Raw genomic sequence first — 22,414 nt, 5'->3', positions numbered from 1 at the left:
AGCACTTGACAGGTCCTGAGTCTTGGAAAGCTGGGGACGTTTAAGTGAAAAATAGAAATGGCACAAAAATTGTTTTATTTGTGATAAGGACTTAGGACCAGTTGCAGTTGGCCAGCAAGTCTGTGCTGTATTAACAAACAGAGCAGAGCCGGACTGTCACTTTCAGTATAATGCTATTCTGATAACTCTTAAAAGAGACAAGTGATTTAGTCTTTGGGAGCTGTAACATTCTCTTTTGAGACATGAAACAGTACAAAAATCCATGTTAAATGAAGGCTTATGGTTTAAGTTTAGTTTTTAGTAAAAATTGAACAGGTTTGCTTCATTCAAGCTCATGTTCCTGCCCTTTGAATAGTTACATTTTTGGAAAGCAGGACTCCAGAGAGCACTTCTTGTGGCAAGTAGTTGTTTTTGGATAAAGGGGGCACCCTTACTGTCCTCATGGAAGTGAGACACGGTGGCCAGGTGGTGATTTGAATTGCCGTGGAAGCATAATGCACTCGAAAGCTCTCCACTCACGAAATGACAGACCAAGCGTTGACGGCAAGTTATGACAGCTAATTTGACAGGAGAAGAAGAGCTGAAGGCCCTGAACCTGCTCTGAGCAGATTTTCCACCCACAGGGTTGACTTGGTCACCAGGCTGTACATGGTGCCCCTGGTCCAGGGTATCGGTAAAGGGCGTCTAGGTGCTGGTTGTTGCTTATAGGGAGGGGATTATTCTGACACCCCCACTGATAACTCAGATAACTCATGGAGCGGTTCTCCATCAGTGTCAAGAGTGTTTTGTGGACCGTCTGGTGCATCAGCCAAAAGGAGGAATGAGTCTGACTTGGTTTACAAGAAATGACTCGTGGTTGATTTCATATTCGTGTTTGTCCTCTGGGCAGAGTTCAGTTCAGAATTCTCCCAGCTTAATGACACGGCTGGAAACGCGAACCCCAGAGTGTGCTCTAAGCCACTTACAAATTAAAGAGCCGACTCAGCGTGCGTGATCTAAGTTCACTCTGGTGGATCTGCAGAATGTTCCCAACCTTTCCAGGCTTCTGCTCCAGGCCCCAGGCTCCCTCTGAGTGGAGGAACAGGCCCGCCAGTGGCTTCCCCAAGGCCGCCTTCGGTGTGCCGGGGCGTCCTGCTCCAGCAGGTACTGACTGTAGCTGGTGCTGCTGCTGCAGAACATAGAGGAGCGTGAGTTGAGGCTTGGAGGGGAACTAAGTTCTGAATCTTTTCAGATTGTCAGTGTTTCAGGTGTAGATTTTAAAAGGCAATGCTGCATGCCGAGGTGGGTTTAGCACTCTTGGTTTCAGATTTTTCCTGTGGGAACTCCTAATTATATAACAGGTCACAGGTATATTGGATACTGGGACTTTTACCTGACTGTTGACTTTTAAGAACTTAGAATATACACATTGATTAACATTGCTTTGTCTTTCAATATTAATGATTATTTAAATTTTCGTAATAGGTTTGGTCTTTAGAAATAATATGAGTTTAACCCTGGTGAATGATGACAGTTGAAGCATGCTATACTTCCTAAATAAGAGGAGGGATCAGGGAGACACACATGTAGCTATGGGAGGAAGGAAGAGGAAATCCTGTTCTGGACTTGAGGCGCGGGGTTGTGAGTGCCGGGCGCTGGGTCTGCAGCCCTTCAGACGGCCTGTGGACCGCCCCATCTGCGCGCTCAGCAGAAGGTTGCACCTTACCAGTCCACATTCCAAGGAGGATTCAAGGCCAGGAGTGGATCTTCAACCTCTAGTGGTGTTTTTGTTTTGTGGGGGCAGGTGATGGAACCTCGTGCCTCACACATGCTTGGCAGGCACCCTGCTACCGAACTACGTCCCAGCCCCTGTGATCTCAAAAACTTTCCCTGTGTATACCATGCTGGTGTTCCCTCTCAGTTTTGCAGTGTTTACTGCCTGTCTGCACTAGGCTGGATAAAGGGAGAGGCTTCCTTGGTGGGCACTCAGCAAGATCACATTTAATCTTCACGACTTTCCTCTGGGGCAAGTACAGCTGCTTCATTTGACACATGAGCATGTGGCCAGAGAAACAGGAGTTGTAGAAGCAGCAGCATAATGTCACCTGATTCTGTGCTAGTCTTACATGTGTAAGGTGTGGAGTCGCAGCAGAATCTCACTCTTAATCCAGTGGCCCCCAGATCACCAATCCCATGCACCATCACCACCCCCAGCGTGCTTTTGCGCCATGACAGTTGTGTGGCTCTGTGAATGCCTGGTATTTGTCAGAATTTCATGATTCTTACACCAGTGGTGCATTTCCCATGATCAGGGGGTCTGTAAGTGATAGGAGCACTAATGGAGATGAATTAAAAACACTAAATCTGTACAAGTTATGCCTTAAATAACTTAACCCTGAGAGAAAACCTTTGCAAGCTACTCTAAAAATAAGACAAATAAGTGGGCAAATGAGCTAAACAGAGACACTTCTCTAAATGCAAATGGCCAGCACATTCAACATCTTTAGCAATTAGGGAAATGCAAATCAAAACCACCCTGAGATTTCTTCTCACTCCAGTCTGAGTGGCAGCCATCAAGAATACAAATAATAACAAATGCTGGAGACAAGGAGACAAGGTGGAGAAAAGGAGCACTGTTTCACTGTTGGTGGGACTGTCAATTAGTACAGCCACTGTGGAAGTCAGCGTGGAGGGAGGCTCCTCCAAAGACCAGGGATGGAAACGCCATATGACCCAGCTATGCCACTCCTTGGTGTTTAGCCCAAAGGGTTAAAGTCACCGTGCTGTAGCGACAAGTGTGTACCCGCCGTTACAGCAATTCACAGTAGCTAACCTGTAGAACCAGCCTAGGTGCCCCTCAGCAGATGACTGGATAAAGAAAATGCATATCTCCACAATGATGTTTTATTCAGCCATAATGAAAAATGAGATCGTGTCATTTGCAGGAAAATGGATGGAACTTGAGAACGTGATGTTAGGGGAAATAAACCAAATTCAGAGTCAAGGGTCACGTGTTTTCTCTCATGTGGAAGCTGGAATGGAAAAAGGAAAAGAAAGGGGTGTGGGGTGAAAACTGAAGGAAGGTCAGGTGAGGAGAGGAGAGGGGCTGGGACGGGAGGGGGATGGTAAGGGGGTGCAGGTGAGTCTGAGTCCTGTTATGTTGTGTGCATGTGTGACTGTGACAGGTCACACCATCATCTACAACCATGTTGTACCAATTTTTTAATGGGGGAAAAATGACCTTTCATCTGAGCCTCGATTTCCACATCTCAAAAATGGGGCTCTTAGTCCCTCAGAAGTTTACTGTAAGGAGTGAGTGGAACAGTGAGCAAGTTCCCTGCGCAGAGGACGCACACAGTGAACCTTGCCTTTTGTCTTTGAAAATAAAGAGACTGTTCCATTTTCCTCATCTCTTGGAGTGGGTGACGTCTATAAATCTGACGTGGGTCTTGCTGGTCCCTGTCTGTTCCCTTGGTGGAGTATCTGGGGTTGCCAAACATGTTCTGGGTCACCTGTCTGTCACTCTGTGCCTCTAGGCTCAGTTAGGGCTGGGTGTGGCTCAGGCACAGGGCAGAGGGTCTCCCAGTGGAGAGCTTCCCTGACCAGGAGAAGATTTTTGTATTTTCCACATTTGTTAAGTGCACATTTAAAAAAAAAAACAACAAAAAACTATGATATGATACAGTAGCTTTTGGTTTTTAAAACTACAGACCCAGAGATGCAGACCTTAGTTGCACATTCATTTTTCCCTCTGAAGAACAAATTTTTGAAATTCTGAGCACATGAATTCTATTTTGTTACTTAGGGTTCAACACTTGATGAGTGACCGTGCATAGTAATGGGAGAGCGACATGTAACCTGATGGAAGTTTTTGCTTCAAGGCAAAATTATGTGTTTCTGATGGATGTGAATGTCTTGCTTCTCCACATCACCGTGTGTGTGTGTGTGTGTGTGTGTGTGTGTGTGTACGTACACATGTACATGCTTCTGCTGCACCTTTCCGGGGCTTTGCATGTTGTGACAGTGACATGACTACCTATTTGGATGGTTTATCAAAAATGTTCCATATGTGGATTCCTTTAGCTTTTCAGCTCACTGCCTCTGATCTGGGTGAGGAGTTGTCATCTGAACAAATTGAAATACTACCTTTGAAGATTATGGTGTCATCCTTATCCTGTGGCATGGCCTCATTTCTTTCTTCATTTAAGCCAGCCATGAAGACTTAAGCTCCTGTGTCTACATATGTACAAAAGTTAATCATCAGGCCTCTAAAGGTCTTTGTAGGAGGCTTTGCCGAAGCGTCTGCCCCTTCGAGTGCTCAGCGTGTCTTGGGAGTCTCACTGAACATTGAAGGATGAGAGCAAGGGTCAACTAAGAAGTTGATCCAAAAATTATGGTGGCTGGGACATTCTCTTCCTGTGTGTGCTCTTTTTAATCATAAAGGCGTGTGTTGTCTGTCTTCTTTGTTCGCCTTAGTCTGAGACAGAGGTCCAGCCGCTGGAGCGTGACCTTTCGGCCTCCCGTTCTGTTTACCTGCTTAGTCACATTTCAGATTGTTTTAGAAGAGCAGTAGTGGCCATTCTGGACCCACTGTAGCAGAGAAGGACCGCCATTTTTGTGGCAGGGATACAGAGGTGCTAGTTTGTTCTCTTGGTGTCAAGGTTCCTCTCTCTCCCTGTCCTCCATCTGTGAGGAGGTGGCGGTAGCCTTGGTCACCAGTAGCCTAAGGTGAAGAGAATGTAGGCTGGGGAGAGAAGAAGAGAAAGGGGCCCTGGGCAAGGCGTTATCGCCCAGCTGTGGAAGTCGTCTTCCTGCTGTGACTGGCAGGAAAGAGACCAGAAACTGGTGGCTCCTGGGCAGTGTCCTCTTCTTGGTGGCCACCCTAGTAGGAAAGACTGATAGTGCGCTCATGTCTCAGAACAGGATGTCTGTGAGGGTTGGGAAAGACGTGAAGTGCTTGAAAATCTCTTCCCACCCTATGATCTTAGGTTTGAAACTCTTGGTGGGGGACCCAGAGAGGCTCCATGGTTAGTTTCTGGTTAGGCCGTGTTTTAGACACAGTGTAATCATTTGGACCTACAGTCACAGCTGGGTTTCTTTGTTTCACGTGCTGTTTGATATTTGTTTTTGAGTTCTAGGGTTGGCGACTTGTTCATTTTGGTTGATTTTTTTTTTAAATACGTTTAGAACTTTTTAAGTATTGTATTAACTTCCGCGCAGGGTGCCAAAACAAGCCGTGCCCGGTCTCCAAGAATCCAAGTGCCTGAGAGACTTGATAAGTTGTAGCTTATCTTGGCCACTTAATGTCCCTGTTTCTTGGCGGAGCTGAGTGCAGAAACCAGGCTTGGATGCGGGCTGAGGGACTTGCCCCAGGGGGCCTCTTGCAGAGCCTCTTCCTGACATTGTCAGGAACACAAGTCTTCTTCATGAGTTGCATTTGAATGTGAACTTGTGGTTTCACTTGTACATGTGTCTCTTCCACAGTGAATGAACACAAACATGTAGCACATGACCTGGTAACTAAAATAGATTGAACCACACAAAAATTAAGGTTGGAAGCCCGGTGTGGCGGTACATGACTGAAATCCTTGCCACTCAGGAGGTTGACAAAAGAGGATCACAAGTTTGATACCAGCCTCTACAAGGCCTTAAGTGACCTAGCAAGACCCTGTCTAAAAATAAAAAATAAGAATGGCTGGGGATGTTGCTCAGTGGTAGAGAGTCTTTGGGTTCAATCCCCAGTATGGGAGGGGGTGTGGTGGGGGTAAGTCTAGAAAAATGTAATTGATTATCCTTTCCCAGGCCGGAAGCTTTTCTATCTGAATTGCATTTTGCCTGTTTTTGTAAAATGATTGTGACCTATCATTAATTTAACTTTTTGAACCTTTGTCATATTTTGCTTATGCATTTATTTATTCATTCATTCATTCATTTTAGTTGTCGGTGGACCTTTATTTTGTGTATTTATTTATTTATCCGTGGCGCTGAGGATCAAACCCAGTGCTTCACCCATGCTAGGCAAGTGCTCTGCCACTGAGCCCCAGCCCTATTTCTGCTTTTTAACATGTCCCATTTACCCAAGCAGATGGGACTCTCTGGCCTCTGATTCCCGAAGGGTCTCATGGATGACCTTCTCATGGCACTTGTTGTGTCCCGCATCAAGTGGTGATTGGTTCGTGCTAACTTTTCCCACCTCCTCTTTCTCAAATGTTAGACCATAGCCTTTGCATCTTCCCTATCTTGATATGTGGCAGTGGCCAGTACAGAGCTGTGCTCGTAGAAGGTGCTTAGTAAGTGTTTGCTAGATTCACGTTAACTGTCTTACACCAAATAAAAGTCAATTAAAGGTTGGATTCGCTGTGTACTTAGAAAAATGTAAATATTTAACATGGATCTGTCCAGAAGGCCACCAAAAAATAAACAGCTATCTGAATAAAATTGAGAGGATGGCTGAGTTGGAAAATTGGGGTTTCACTTGAAATTTCAGTGCACATACCTAACATGTATTCTGTGACCTCTTGTTGATGTTTACTGACGCACGCACTGGCACCTGCCCTGGCATTGTGTCTCTTGGGACTTTCTTAATGAACTCTGGAAGGGAAACTTGACATTACAGAGTGAGCTGTCAGAATCGAACATTCGGATTACCTGGAATCGAAGAATCACAATATGAAGGAAGTGTGGACCTCTTAGAAGCTGTCGTGTCTGTGACGTACTAGTTGGTTTTGTGGACCACATACTGGTCCGTGTTTACCCCAACACATTTTTTAAAAAATATATTTATTTAGTTTTTAGTCGTAGTTGGGCACAATAACTTCATTTTATTTATTTATTTTTATGTGGTGCTGAACCCAGGGCCTCACACGCGCTAGGCAAGTGCTCTCTACCTCTGAGCCTCAACCCCAGCCCTACCCCAACACATTTTTAAAGCAGAATAAGTATATGCAAAGTTGACAGGTCTCACGAGACTGTAAAAGGACTGCATTTTTAAAAAACTAGTTTCCAGAATGCCTTTTTTTTTTTTTTTAATCTTTTTACGTTTGTATATTTTTGTCACCGATTCAAGAAACTAGTTCTCATGGACAGCGTGGGCCGATTGCTCCCCATCCCATTTGCATGCCGCGTGTGTGTTTGGTTACACTGTGTGGTTCCAGCCATGTTCCTCCCCTGTAGGCCTCATCCACATACCTTAGGGTAACCTAATAGTCCTCGTTAAATTAAAAACATGATTTGAGTTTGTGAGCTTTATTTATAGTTAGTAAATGAAATGTAAGGAATTCAGTGAATATACAAACTATTTAAATACAATTTTGGAAACGTTTCAGAACTAAAGTGCTTGATATATTACTGATGAAATTTAAATTATGTGGAAAAGAGTTATAACTTGGGATACTTCTGATAGCCCATGACTCCAATCTCATATACTTCTGATTGCTCTTTTTTGTAACTAGTGAGTCTTTACCTTCTTTAAAAATTGGCCTTTGAAATTTTCATGCTTTGATCTCTATAAAATTCATTTATCAGCAAAATAATTTTGTCTGTTCCTAGATTAGGAGAATTAATTTTAACTGTCTTGCCTTAGATAAGGGAATGTGAGGTTGGGCTGAATTGGAATTCAGATCTGAATTCAGATTTTGACTCTTTGAGATGGGGAGGGGAGTCTCACTGTGCTGTCTATGGCTGGCCTCAGACCTCTAGGCTCAAGTGAGCAATCCTCCTGCTTCAGCCTTCTCAGTAGCTGAGACCACAGGCACAACCCAAGCCCTGCTGGTTTGGGGGTTACTTTTTAAGCAATGAAGAAGAATGAACCAGAAAAGGTGGTATTGTTTAAGACCAAAAAGAAGGCTTCTTCTAACCCCTGACTGAGCTCCTAGGGGCTGGGTACACATGCCGGAACTATTTTAGTTCCTGTGGGATTCCAAATATTTGCCCCAGTGAGATTTTTCACACTGAAGGTTACATGTTTCTTCAAAAGAATGTTTCTGATGACCCTGAAGGGTTGGTTCTATTTTTCTTTGCTTATACACCTTGTGGCTATTTTTAGGAAAAATTAAATATGGACTGAACTAAGATTTGTCTGTTAAATAATCTTAATTCAACTTTTAGTTTGATTTCATGTAGCTTTGATTTATTAAACATTAAAAAAAGCAGAAAAACATTTAAATTGTTTATCATTAAAGAAGAATTAAGATTTGAAATAGTACCCAGACAACTTAGGGCAAAGTAAATCTTTGTCTTAAAATATGTGGCTGTGTGCCAACACATTTTTTAGAGCCAATTGTTTTAAACATAGTTTCCTCCTTATGATAAAGTATGGGGAGTTTTGAAAGTAAGAAATCATACTCAAAAGAAAATAAAAATCATTTGTTATTTTCATCATTTAATTACTACTATTGGTATATTTCACGATTCCTGTAGTTTATTTTGTTACAAAGTTTTTACCATATTACAGATACCTTATTTATATTGGTGCCCCCCCCCCCCAACACACATTGTGAGCTGTTCTTTGAAAGATGGCCTTTAATGGCTCTCTGCATAATGGCCCATTGTTTGGAAGGCCGTTGAAGTATTTCACCACTCTCTCTTAGTGGGTGTTGAGGTTAATAATTAATAAGTATAGGGGTTTTGCTTTTACATATAAATCTAGGGTGTTGCTGTTTTCTTACCTGATGAATAGGGTACATTTTTGAAAGTGAAATTACCAGATTAAAGGGTCTGTGGTAGGATATAAACAGCTTTAAGACTCTATTACATAGTGTTAGATTTCTTCCCAAAAAGACGCACCAAAAGGGTTCTTCCAGGCTTTGCTTACAGAGCAAGTATGGGCAGTTTCACGGTTTTCTGTTTTGTCATCTAGTATGAAGGATTTTAAAATCCCTGTCCTTAATTTAATAGCTCAGAAAAAGAGATGACTCCTATAAGTCACGTGCAGGATTGGGTGAGACCTTAAATACTGTGTTTATGTGAAAACAATTGAAGAAATGTGCAGCTTGTGTGTGCTCAGCTTTCTCTTGGGGCTGTTTGGGATTGTGGTTCTGGAAGTTACTTTTTGTGCCTCCTATGTGAGCTATCAATACTGTGGGAAAGAGACCAGAAATTAAAGGTTGCAGGCTTTTTATCTGTTTGAACTTTGGTTGGTTTACACATTATTCCCTGAATGATTTGTATTGTTTTTTAATAATTACTTGTTAAAATGGATGGAAAACAAAAAGTAGATTGAGAATGAATATACATCTTAAGAGAACTGTTGCTTTTTTTGTTTCATTGCTTAGTTTTTAAAAGAGCTTTAGAGAACAATATTACCTAATAAATTGCCAGTATTAACTTAATTGATTTGAGCCTCTTCCCCAGATCTGATAGAAAGTATGAGATGAACAAACCTGGTTAGTTGCTAGCATCACATATGTGCGCTCCGTGCTTAGAAGCCGAGTTGGGCAGAGGCGTGTTTGTACAGCGTTTTGCTAACTCTTAATTAGAGTCATTCTTCCTCTTGTGTTTTTATAAAGTTGGGATAGAATTCTGAAGAGTTGGTATTCTACCGGGAACATCCAAGGTTTTCATGGAGAACGGTGTCTAGTGCTTGGGGTTTCAAAAGCTGTCACCAGCCCCAGGTTCACAGGAAGGACCTTTGAATGTTCTATCTGGAAGGTGTCTTGGGGTTAATCAGTAAGAGGGAGCGATGTCAGCTAGAGAGGAGATCCAGCCTGGGAAGGTAGGTGGGTGTTTTAGTAAGCCAAAACGTACTATAGAATAAAAATAAGATTCCAGCAAGTTTTAAGACAAAAGTCTTTGAATGTAAAGGACACGTGTTCGTAGTCCTGGGTCGACCCTGACCCTTGAGGAGCCAAGTTCACTCAACCCTGCTTTTAGTTTTGCCTCAGCAGAAAATGAAGAAAACTGCTAAGTCCAGCTCCCTGCTCCTGCCAGAGGATCGAGGCCCACAGAGGTCAAGGATCCTGCTGGTCACACAGGAAGTGAGTGCAGGAAGTGAGTGCGTGATGGGAGCTCCTAGGGTGGCACTGCAGGCTGGACTTCACAGTTCAAGTTCCATATTCCTTCAACACGTACACAAGTTCTGTTGCCTGGGTCAGAAAGCTCGTCGGGATGAGCTCATTGAAAGATCATCTCCAGAAGACAGTCCTTATTTCAGCAAAGCTGAGCCTCCGAAGCTAGTGACGGCTCAGGGAAGGCCTGTCGTCCACTCCACACACCAGACTCAACTTGGTGCCAGGGACTTGCAGGACAAGAAGAGAGCGAGCTGGGCTGGGCGCGGCTACACACTCCTGTAATTCCAGCGACTGAGGCAGGAGAATCACAAGTTCAAGGCCAGCCTCAGCAACTTAGCAAGACCGCATTTCAAAACTAAAAAAATAAACGAAGGGACAAGGGATGAAGCTCAGTGGCTAAAGTGCTCCTAGGTGGGATCCCTGGCACCAAGAAAAGTGAGGGAGAGATGCCAGTGTGCCATTTTTGGCCCAGGGCCACAATATCCACAACAGGAGGTGTGTCCCCTCTGAAAGAGATGACCGACACCAAGGACAGTGGGGGAGGGGGTCATTGCTGTGTGTATACGTAATTGTGGCCTTTTTTAAAAATATATATATATATTTTTTTTAGGTGTAGATGGACACAACACAATGCCTTTATTTTTATGTGGTGCTAGTAGGATCGAACACGGGCCCCACCTGTGCTAGGCAAGTGCTCTACCGCTGAGCCACAATTCCAGCCCCTAGTCGTGGTCTTTTCTTTAAGCCATGTTCAGGTACCCTGACAGAACCTCTCATGGGTGGAAGTGTAAATGGTGCCTACTGAACCCTGGTTGAAGCACCTACTCATCCCCATGACTGTGTTCACACATCCACTGGCTGAATCTCACAGGCACTCTAGTGAGGTGGGAGAGTTCATGGGAAAATGGAACTAGGCCAGCCAGCTCACTCTGTTCATGTGGAACTCACCTACAAAGGGACAGCATGTTGTCATTTTTTTTTTTTTTTTTTTTTTAATGCTTGCTGATGTTACCTCCTTGATTCAACCCCTTACCAGGATATGTGCTCAGAAGATGAGTCAGGCACAGTCATGTGCACCTGAATCCCAGTTACTCGGGAAGCTGAGGCAGGAGGATCATGAGTTCAAGGACAGTCTTGAACCTGTCTCTTGGTAAAACAAAACATCAGGTGAAATGTTACATTAGAACAGAATCCTGAGGAAAGCTAGTCAAGCAGGACTCCACAGAACTTTTACTCCCACTGATAACAAGATAGAATTTTTTCATAGGCATATCCCTTGATTCACTTAAAACTGGGATATCAGCTGGGCACAATGGTGCACACTTGCAATCCCAGTAGCTCTGGCGGATGAGGCAGGAGGATCATGAGTTCAAATCCAGCCTCGGCAACTTAGCAAGGCCCTCAGCAACTCAGTGAGACCCTGTCTCTAAATAAAATACAAAATAGGGCTGGGGATGGTGCTCAGTGGTTGAGTGTCCCTGAGTTCAATCCCTGGTACAAAAAATAAATAAGATAAATATGGGGACATCCTATTTTTGGGGAAATGTGATGTGGTTCTATAGTCGAATAAATGAAAGATAGCCTTGAGGTCTTTGAGTAAAGATCTGGAAATTCCTCCTTTTCTGAAATCGATTGTCTGAGGACCTTCGCTCACATTCAGAGTTCTGAGAGCAGGATGCCCAAGTGGTTTGGGACAAGAGGAATCAGTGGTGGCAGCTGGTGTGACTGGCATTGTGTTGTGCTCCCACCTTGGGAGCACCCACCTTGGGCTTGGTGATTTTGTTTCTGCAGGAGGTCCCTGCAGTGCACGTGACTCGAACTGTTTACTTGGATGAAGAAGAATTTGGTTAAATTTGTGTGAAAATTGAAAGTCACAGATAAGGGGCTCAGTAGTAGAGCACTCGCCTGGCCCGCAGAGAGCCGTGGGTTCAATCCTCAGCATTACATAAAAATAAATAAAGAGATAAATTAAACTACTAACAAATAAGAAGAGAGGAAACTAATGTGTATTAAGCCCTGGAGTCCTACCAAGCATGGAACATGTACTGCTTTATTTAATCCTCAGAATATGACATTTTGGGGGCTTTTGTTGTTGTTTACTATGGTCTCACAGGCCACCAGCTTTGGGGATTAGGCTTGGGGAACTGTCCTTTCCCAGACTATCCCTGCAGTTGGCCTCTGTGTCCCATTTTCTTTGCTATGTGCCTTCCTTGCCCAGTAGACTGGGGGCCCCGAGGGAGGAACATGGGGCTGGCCTCCTGCCAGGGGCCTGTCCCAGCCTCTGGACCTGCTCAGGACTGTTTGGGTCTCCCGCACACACCACTTTGAAAGGGAACCCTTCCACTAAACGGACTCAAGTGAACACACAAGCCCCCTCCTGAAAATACCACGGTAACTAATGGTCGAAGGCACAAGTGCCACAGGTTGCCACCCCTGACAGTGATTTACTGTGGCTTCTGCTGCTAATTGCTTTTTTCTTGTCGTCTCCTGAAAATAAATTGCAGACATTATATTTTGGCTCTCTTAATCCAGTTGATCCCTGAACCTCTCTCTGGTCCTTTTCCTCACGCTCCTGTTGTCCAGAACAAGACTCGGTTTCATTCCCTGGCTACACCACTTAAGCTGGGAGATGTGATCATTAGTGAAAATTAAAATCCATATTATATCATCTGTGCAGCTTATCAGCAGTGCCATTGCACTGGCCAGTGTTCGGAGACGCACAGACGACTGAAGGTCCTTGACATTTTATTGTGACTCACCACTTCCACAGGCGGATGTGTGGTACTGGCGTTAGGAAGATCCATATGTAGTAAAAGCTCACTTTTGACATGATGTGAGTAGAGGTTGATTTAATAAGGCATCTGGAGAGGAGTAGCTGTTGAGGCCCAGCAGCATGCCCGTTGAATTTTGGAGGTCAGATGGAAGTCCCTTGGTCTGTAGGAGGACTGTTCCCAGCAAGGGGGTTGGGCTGCTGCTTTTTCAGAAATGATTTTGAATTTCCACATATTGGAATTAAACACTCAAGACTGTGATTGCTTTTCTTCACATATGTCTGCGCTGGTGTCTCACAACCGTTGGTTTTAACGTTTCTCCTTTTCAATTTCCCTCACGCAGAAGGAGCTGGCAGACGACACTGACTGCCCTCGGATGTGTGCCTACAAGCTAGTGACCATCAAGTTCAAGTGGTGGGGCTTGCAGAGCAAAGTGGAGAACTTCATTCAGAAGGTAACATCTGTTGAGAACGTGGTGCCTTGGGGCCAGATTCAGATTTGAGGTAGCTACTAGGGGGAGATTTTTTTCTGCTTTCACTTTTTCCCCCTCCATTATGAGATGAAAATTATTTGTGCAATCAGTTTCTGCCCTTTTTATCCTTAGAAACCACAAAGACAGGTGCCAGAGGTTTTAAGGGACTTTCCTTGGGGAAGTGCAGAGCGGTTCTGTTCAGAAGGCTTTCCTGTGGCCTACCTAGCACCGCCACACACAGCATGTCCCCAGGGAATCCTGGGCCTGGCTGGAGGGAGTGGGTAGGCTTTGCCTCCTGAAGGTTCCGCTGCCCCACCCCATCTTTGTGACACACACAACTGTGCCTTCATGTGGGGGTCCCTAGAGGTGCTCATGAGAACAGGGCACTCTAACTTTACATGATCTGAGGACCCAGATCCTAATTGGCTTTTGTTTTTTTGTCCTTATCACTAAAGGGAAAGCAACGTATAGGTAGTTCAGATCTCTGAGGACGGGGAGCTGCGCTTACATAGCACCCATTATGGTTGAGCGCTGTGCAGCTCGCACGGGGCCCAGATTCAGACCTCAGTGCCAAAAGCAAGCGAACAACAAAATGCACCTGATTAGAAATCCACAAGAAACCAGGAAAGTGTCCTGGTCTTTACTTTTTCTGTAGTATGAATATTTATTTCATTATCATTCAAAGGAAGCCCCCGTTATATTTCTGATTTCTACCACTAGCTATGTCTGCTCCCCCATAGCTTCAGGACGGGGACCCCGCAGTGCCCGCTGGCTGTTGGCCCACAGCCAGCTCTGCGAGAACACTGGCTTCCTTCCTCTTGGGGCGGAGGACTAGATGAGCAGGCCAGTTTCGATAAGCAGAAGGCGCACACGTAATCGATAAAGTTAGTTCATGGACAAAAGTTAGAAAAGCTGAAGGTTGTTCAGCAGTACTCACTGTTTTCATTCGCTTTTCTCAAGAACATGGAGTACAGCTTAAATCCTTCAGCAGTTAAAACCATTATAGTATACATGGCTTTTATATAGACATGTATATGTATATATATATAACACACACACTTATGTGTGTGTAGTGGCAGTAATGTAGCACTGAAAAATTAGTGGTGAGTGTGTAAGAATTCTTAATTTAATAAAACCTCTTTATTCCAAGGAACCCAGGTCTCTTTTTCTCTCAGTCCATTTTTTTTCTGTGCCACCTCTCAGTACTCCCTTGAAATGCAGAGAGGTAAAGAATGACAGTGTGTAGTTTTATAGCAGAAAAAAAATCCTGTCGGCCTTTGCTCACTGACATTTAGGAAAAGGTAAAAATAGATCAGGTCCAGCAGGAGTGTGCTGGATCAGGTGGTGCACACCACTTTTTTTTTTTTTTTTTTTTCATTTCTACTAGATGATTACCCCTCGGCCAGGGGAGATCATTTCCCACTTCACAGAGAAATTTTTCTCTTTATTTTGCCGTTCAAGATGATAATAGGGTGGAATTAAGATTTCCACTAGGCTTCATAGGGTGGCCTTTTCAAACCAACTAAAAATGTGAATTTCGTGGGTTAATTGGGACATGTAATGTCAGTGTGTCATTAATCTCAGACTTTTGCCATCTTCTTTGTTTTAAAAGCAAGAAAAAAGGATATTTACAAACTTTCATCGCCAGCTTTTTTGTTGGATCGACAAGTGGATTGATCTGACAATGGAGGATATTAGGAGAATGGAAGACGAGACTCAGAAAGAACTAGAAACAGTAAGACTTGCCATTCTACGGGAATCCCCTCATTTCCCCTGTCTGAAACTGTGTAGACCTAGAACTAGGAAGATTGTTCCTGAAGCCTCTCCCTGCTCTGTCTGCATCACAGTGGAGTTTCTAGACACTAATGCCCGCTTCCTGGGTCCTGACTCCTCTCTTGTTGACCATCTTTCCTGAAGGTGGACTAGAGCTTTCTGGATCTGGACTTTGTCACCTGTGAACTGCCCAGTGGTTTTGTAGTTCTTCTCATGCATTACTTCTCTAACAGAAGAGGGAACAGGGACTTGTCACATTAGTTCAGTCCTTTTAGAGTCCCTTTGTCAGAATCGAGAGCCTTTGGCTCAGTTTCTGTCATAGCTGATTGAAGTCCTGGTTCCCTCTTCTGTGCACAAGGTAAGGCTGGTGTGGTCACTGATCTAGAAATGCCTCCTCCCTCCCTGATCTGCAGTGAGTGCTGACTTGTTCTGAGTTTGGGGCGCCTTCTGGGGACCCCTGGCAGGAGGTCAGCCTGCTGGGTTAGGGTTGAGCCCCTCCCAGCTCCTCCCCTTGCCGCAGCAGCCCTGTCACCAGTGGGTGTCTCCTTTCTCTCAGGGATGGATTCTTCCCTGGCTTCCTCTTGCATGTGTCTGGTTTTGGTTTTGCCCTGGGCCACGCTTGTCTGCAGTTGGCAGCAAGGCCCCAGAGGGGGAACGAACCCAAGGAATGTCCAAGGCCTGCTAGTGGTTTCCATGTGGTCACCTCGAGTCCTGCCAGCAGGCCCAGCTCTGGAAGCCCACAGGTGCGCGTGTGTTTGACCAACTCCCGCGGGGGAGGGGGAGCCTAGTTTAGCTGGGGGAGAGTGGCCGCATGTCAGGTTCTTTGGCACAGAGGGAGCCTATTTCTCTGGCACATCTCATTGTAAAGAATCTGTTTTTAAAATTGCTTACTTTTGGTGATTACAACAGGTCTGCTTCTAATTAGCTTTATACAAACCTTCTGAGAGGGCTCAGACATATTTTCTTTATAAGGCAATAAAATGTCTTAACCTTATCTTATACACAAAGTAAACTATAGGCAGGCTCCAACTTATGAATGGATTTTGCTCCAAATTTTTTTAGGTTGATTGTTTGAAATTTGGAGTGTGTTTTGCCATAGGATCACATCATAGTTGAGTTGGTTTCTAGATCAGCTGTAGTTTCTCCTTCTCAGTGGCAGGGCTCTGGGAGCCAGGTCCTTGGGTGGGATGAGGAGATGCAGGAGTCCAGGCACTCCCCAGGCCTTTGCCTTCGCGCTGACCGGGGGTGGTAAACAGGCCAGAGCAGGTCGTGGGTGCCTCCCTCCTTCCTTTCCCTGCCTCTTGCCCACTTTTGTGCCCTGTTCTCAACAGTGAAGTGCCTTCTCTGCCCTTGAGAAGCATCTGTCACCACCACGCCCAGGTTCAGTTGCTTTCCTCCTGCCTTGCCTGGGGTCGCTCCCTCCTCCACATGTCCCAGGCTGCGAAGACGCTGCTGTCCACCTCTGGCCCTGTGTGCAGCTGGTGTCCTGTGTATGGGGAGCTGCGTGCTGGCTTGCATTCACCTAGGCTCGTGGCACAGCTCTGCCATTGCCAGGAGGCTTTGCCACCCTCAGAGGAAACAGAAAATGGGTTTGTTTCTGTTGGTTTGAGCCCTTGGGAAAAAGGCCTTCTCTTGGTTCTGGGTGTTTCACTGAAGAATTGTCCCACATGAAGAAGAGCAGGCAGCGCTGGCCAGCGGGTGGCTGCAGCCCTCCCCGCCTGGCCTGGGCTCTGAGTCCCAGGGAAGTTCTTAGATAGAACTCAGCAACACCTCTTCTCCACTCCTGCTGCCTGTGCAAGTTCAGTCTCCTGATGACCTGAACCCATGGCGGGACCCCCGGTGGGGAACTGGTGACTGGTTGCTGTCTGTGGCAGTGGCCCTGCAGGCTCAGCTGCTGCTCCACACAAGTCTGTGACATGTGGGTTGGAAATGGGGTTCCAGAAGGTGTGGGGGAGACAGCAGCTCAGAGCCCCAGGTGATGAGACCTGCATCCTCGCACCCATGTGGCCAGGCTGATCCGAGTCCCGTACAGCTGACCGTCTTGATATGGAGTCCTATCTAAGTTCTCTCGCTCTCAGTCGCTGGGGAGTGCCTTGTTCCTCGTGGCATTGCTGCTGCCATGAGAGTGGGTCTGGGCCTCTTCAGATGGTGAGGCACATGCACACGTGAGGCTGGGTGATTTCAAGTGCTCTTTAGGATTTTGCCCTGCCCTCAGGTCCTGCCTCCTGGTGCCTGGTGGCGTCACCCGATGCATTGTGATGCTCTTACTCACTGGTCTTTCAGAATCCGCTTGTTTTCTTGTGACCAGGTTTTGGTCAGGTAGAGAAGGCCTGGCACCTAGGAGGCTGGGCCCCCACAGAGCTGTTGGGGTTCAGCCCAGCACCTGCAGGGCTTCCTGGGACAGGTGTCCCCCCTGTTCCCTGCTGGCCTCTGGGGGGTGGAGGCAGTGTGTTGATCACATTTTCTTTGGTTTTGCTCGTTGAGGTCTGTCTGATTGTAGTCTGCTGTTAACACCTGCCCTTTCTGTTGATCCTTCCCTCCTCGCTTCTCTGCCATCCTGTATCTGGGCTTGCTTGCTGCTTTTATTCACTTTCCTTTCAGCAACCTTGCTTTAAAGAACCCGAGAGACCTGGTCTCAGAAGCAGCAGAGGTCCCGTTCCCCCCCCCACACACACACTCCTGCCCCCATGGCTTCTGCCTGGTCTGGGGACTACAGAAGTATAAACCACACTACCACACTTAGGGGCAGTTTGTCACATGTACCATCAGTGTCATGTACATCAGTTCCTGTCAGTCTGTAGGCCTTTGTCAGATACAAGATGATACAAGGTCCACAGATTTTTCAGTCTGTAAGGAAAGCCTCTTGCAAGAGTCTTTAGGCCAGGAATGTTGGCGGAGCCTCAGCACTTCACTCACAGGAGGATATGGCTGTCAACAGGTGGCCTTCGCCTCATTAGCTCATCTAGGTCCTCTTTCTCCTCTTGCTTACTAACCCCTACTCAGAGTCTGATTTTAGCAGCTCATGATTTTATTTTACGTTTAGATGCGTAAGAAGGGTACCGTCCGAGGCACGTCGGCTGCTGATGTCTAGATGAGTCCCCTGTAGGGTCAGAGACAATATCACACTGTGTAAGTGAAGACCTGGATAAAAAGAATGTTTCAAACCTGTACCTGTTGGTAAGGGGGAGTTGACTTGCTGAGCACAGGGGCTCTGACCAAGTGTTCAATGTGGCTTTATTTTTAAAATATAGTAGATAGATAGTTTAGAAACAGACAGTGAACGCCTGAGTTGTCACACTGTGAGACTCACGTGGAGTGTAGTCGTCAGGGCTCGCCCTTAGTGCCACATCAGGAGCCAGCTGCCCGTGCCCTTGCTTATGCAGGCATCATCTTGGAAGCTGGCTAGTTCCAGTAGCCAGGTGACTGGCCTGCTGCTCAGTAGGGCCCTGTGGGGTTAGTAAGGAAACAAAGAGCCCTCACCCCATACTGTAAGGGCCAGCCTTGGTGATTGATTCCCTTAAAACAATTAGGTGAGATTTGTTTCTGTGCATCACAGAGCGCTCCTCCGTGGTTGACCTTCAGTTACCTCTGAGCTAGCTTTTCTCTGTGTTAATGCACTTTGTTTTTTTAACTAATAGCAAAAGATTTCCATGATCTTATTTATCTAATACAACTCATATGCCCAGATAACAGATTGCCCTAAAAGGGGAATAAGAATAAATACCACAGTCGGGACCACACATTGGAATGAATGTAGGGAGACAGAAGTGACGGCCTGTTCTCCCGGGCAAACCCCGAACCTCGATGTTCATGGGGGCCGGAGGCTCCCCTTTCCACCATGGCTCTTTGCTTCCCCCTTAGTGAGCTGCTGCTCCCAGTGGCTAAGCAGTGACTGGGGTGCCCAAAGTTTTTCTTGGGTTACTGTTATGTTATTAAGTTCTGCTAAGCTTCTGTGATTTATTTTGCTTTTAATTTAATTTTCCATCTGATGAAACAAAATGCTATGCCATTAGTAAGACCAGAATCTATTTGAACAGATTAAAATTTTAAGGTGCAGTAGTTGGGATAAATTTTCTGCCAAAAGTTTTGCCACATTGACAGATTTTTTCTGGTGAGTGTGCGGGACAAGCTGCTGTCCTTCGTCCCCTGTGTGGTAACGCATTCTCACTGTCTTCCGCTTTTCTTGCAGTTACGTAATCAAGGTCAAGTGAGGGGAACCAGTGCAGCCAGTGACGAGTGAAGACGAATCTGACCAGTGTCTTGCAGTGTTGAAGTTTCCGACGTGTGCTTGTGGAAACGCACACACACGCACAGGTTCCCAGCCACATGTGTCTGTGTGTGTGTGTGTCTGTGGCTGTATATAGAACGCATGTAGAGCTGCAGACCCAGATGCACACGCGTGTGTGTATATATGTACATACAAACATCCTGAAGGGATTAGTACACTTTCTCCAACGTACTGTACCTATCTTCAGCAAGAATGCAAAAGAAAATATTTTCAATATATATACCTGGAACAGATTTTAATAATTATCAGAGTAAAACCATTAATGGACAAATTGACTGCGATGTGATACGAGCTGGTATGTTTCATAAATGTCAAGCTGTGGACCAACATATATAGCCTTTTGTTATTTTTCTGTTCTTTTAAAATCAGTCTCTTATGAATTTTTATTTTAGTCCCATAAGCAGCAGACTCCCACAGAGAGATTCCTTCAAAACTTTTTGGTACTCCCATGAATCTGGAATGTCAACTCTGAATGTATTTATAACTATTTATTTCTGGATGGTCATTATCTTCCAGCCAAATTTGATGATATCTATTATATAAGGAGTAAAGTTACAGGCCAGTTTTTACTAGTTTGAGGGGAAAATCCTTTTAAAAAATTTTTTCTGGTTTTTATTGGATTTTTGTATTTTAAATTTCAAGTATTTTTCTACATCAAACCTAGAAAAATGAAGATGACGATTTGTGATTTATAGTAAACACTAGAACATTTTCAGGCTCTTGTTAGGTAAACAGATCGATAAAGAAGTCAGTCTGAACGGTATCGGAGGCCGCATAGAAAGGCTGGGCGCCAGCGCCTCCCGGGGTCTCATTTCTGAAGCGGCCCTTTTCTGGGGTTAATGCAGAGACCGCGCAGACGGTCCAGAAGCCTCGTGGTTCTGGACCGGGCCGGGCGTGGTGACCGTGTGCTCTTTCTGTGTGGCAGTGCACTCGGATGGGGGGCTGCCTGCGAGGTGGGACGGTGCAGTGCCGCTCAGGGCCCTGGGGGGCTGGTGACCCCGACTTCTGGATCTGCTCTCTGGTAGGACACCCAGTGACATTCCCTGAGGAGGCATCAGGAAAGTGCTGGTTAGATGTCACTGCCACCTTTTTTTTTTTTTTTTTTTTTTTTTTAAGAAGGAGCAGTGGCTGGATAGATCTTTGTCTGCTTTCTCTGTCTGGATGCAGCTTTCCCCTGTCAGGCCTGGAAGCTTGAGTGCAGTGATATCCTTGAGGCCTTCGGGCCACAAACTGTCGTCTGTAACCCCCTGCTCCTCCTAACCCCACCCCGGCCCTGCGGTCAGAGCGCGGTAGTCATCCGATTTGCTGACAGTCCTGCCCTTGTTGCTCTGCGCTTTCCCACGTGTCCTGTGTCCCGACCTGAGTGCTGCTGCATTGAGACCCTGGTACCTCAGCAGCACACCCCGCGTCTCAAACGTCCTCCGCGTACTCAGGATACAGACCATGTTTCCTCTCGGGGCTCTGAGGGTAATGGGTCTGTCAGAGCGTGATCGTCACCTGCAGAGCGTCGGGTGCGAGGAAGGCGATGCTGATTTGTGGAGTGGAGAGTCCAGGCCTCTCTCCTAACAAACCTAACTCTTGCTGGCATCTGCAGTCTCGTTGGGAGCTTGGGCACACATGGAAATGAGAGCCCGGCACATGGATTTTAATGTCTTTCTAACAACTGTGGAGATTTGAGGGAATGTGTGGTGAATGTAAAATACCTAGTTTACTTGGCAGTCTCTTGTGTAAATTACAGTAAAACAAAGTAAATGAAATTTAAACAAAAAATAAATTTGATCACAAAATGCCACTTGTGTGCTCGAGTGGTTGTTTCCCTGATGCTTCGGCTGGTGCGGAACGCTGCAGCCCACTCTATGGGTCTTTCTAGAATTCTGTGGTGTGCAGCACTCCCACTCTGGGAAAAAGAAAGGGGAAGAAATGGGTTTTGTGTTTTTATTGCAAACTTCTTCTGGAAAGGCACGTGTGACACACTAGGATGTTACTCTTGGTTTCTGAAATAATTTTCTGTCTTTAAAAGCTCAGCAGTAAACTAAAGGGGTTTTCAAAACATTTTTTTCCAGTGAGGGGAAATATGGAAATCGAGAATATTTTTTTGAAGTGAGATCCTGACTGTTCAAGATCGTGGCATTGTGGTCTGGGGCTGATTCACCTCTCCTCTGAACAGTGTCTTCTCTGGTCTCTTCTTTCTGGATGAGTGATGGCTGATCTGTGGTTTTATCTGCTTTCTAGAGTACGCAGCCTTAGGAGAGGTGGGCATGAGGGTGGACAGATTCAGTACAGATTGCTGCATTTCCAGAGTGTTCGGGTTGGTTTCCGAGGTGAGCCTTCTGGTTTTCTATTTCAGATGAGGTGTGTGCGTTTATGGTGATGGTCTGTTGCTCATGCTCTCGTCGGTCTGAGAGTCATGGGTCCGGCACTCAGTATTACTAGAGGGTCTAAGATGAATAAAAGGAATTGTGCAGCCCAACATGGGCGACAGAACTAGGGACAGATAAATTCCAAGTCAGCATGATAGTCGGGTAAGAGGCGAGAAATGGTAGAAAGGGACGTTAGACACTATAGTCATGGTACAGACAAGAAAGCAGACGTCTAGCCCAAGGCAGCAGGGCCCAAGGAGCCTCAGGAGCCAGCTCTTGGGCCACAGCACAGTCAGCACACCCCTGGCTCCTCCTCACATCTTGGACTCCTTATGTGGAAATGGAGGTCAGGACCCCCAGCCCCAAGGCTACCAGGGCCAGTTGAGACATCGCGGCTTCTAACAAACGGCAGGTCCTTTCCTGGGTGAGTGCTCTCTTCCTGTCCCACTCATTTACCAAACCGCCTCCTACTGAACTCACTTGGATCTCCTGTCTTGTGCGCATCATAACTGGCTTTTAAAGTCAACCTCTCCAGCCCTTCTTCAACTTGGTAAATCTGAAGCCCAGCTTCCTGCACTGACCTCCTCTGAGGAAGCGAGAGACTCCACCAGCATTTTTGTCCGTCTTGTCCTAGCAGCTTGGTTGCAAGGGCCTGGTGTGGGAGTTCTGTGATCCTTCATCTGGAAGGAGAGAGTTCACACTTGGTTCTTAGACCCTCAAATTTGGTGTCCTGAGTGCCAGAGAAAGGAGAAGTTCTGGCTCCA

At 45.8% G+C, this 22,414-nt stretch overlaps 1 protein-coding gene across 1 annotated transcript in view; it reads left to right on the top strand.

The window, feature by feature from the left end:
- The window catches only part of Pitpnb (phosphatidylinositol transfer protein beta), a 62,616-nt gene extending 41,537 nt beyond the window's left edge, over positions 1-21,079 (top strand). Inside the window, exons 9-11 of the mRNA XM_076837206.2 lie at positions 13,101-13,211; positions 14,842-14,964; positions 19,192-21,079. Coding sequence (XP_076693321.2) covers positions 13,101-13,211; positions 14,842-14,964; positions 19,192-19,242 — 285 coding nt within the window. The 3' untranslated portion in view covers positions 19,243-21,079. The remainder of the gene's footprint in view (positions 1-13,100; positions 13,212-14,841; positions 14,965-19,191) is intronic.
- Positions 21,080-22,414: the final 1,335 nt, after the last annotated feature.

This window comes from Callospermophilus lateralis, chromosome 1 (genome assembly GCF_048772815.1).
Source record: "Callospermophilus lateralis isolate mCalLat2 chromosome 1, mCalLat2.hap1, whole genome shotgun sequence".
Lineage (NCBI taxonomy): Eukaryota > Metazoa > Chordata > Mammalia > Rodentia > Sciuridae > Callospermophilus > Callospermophilus lateralis.
Note: the sequence above shows the minus strand (reverse complement) of the source record. Positions and strands in the feature narration are given on the sequence as shown.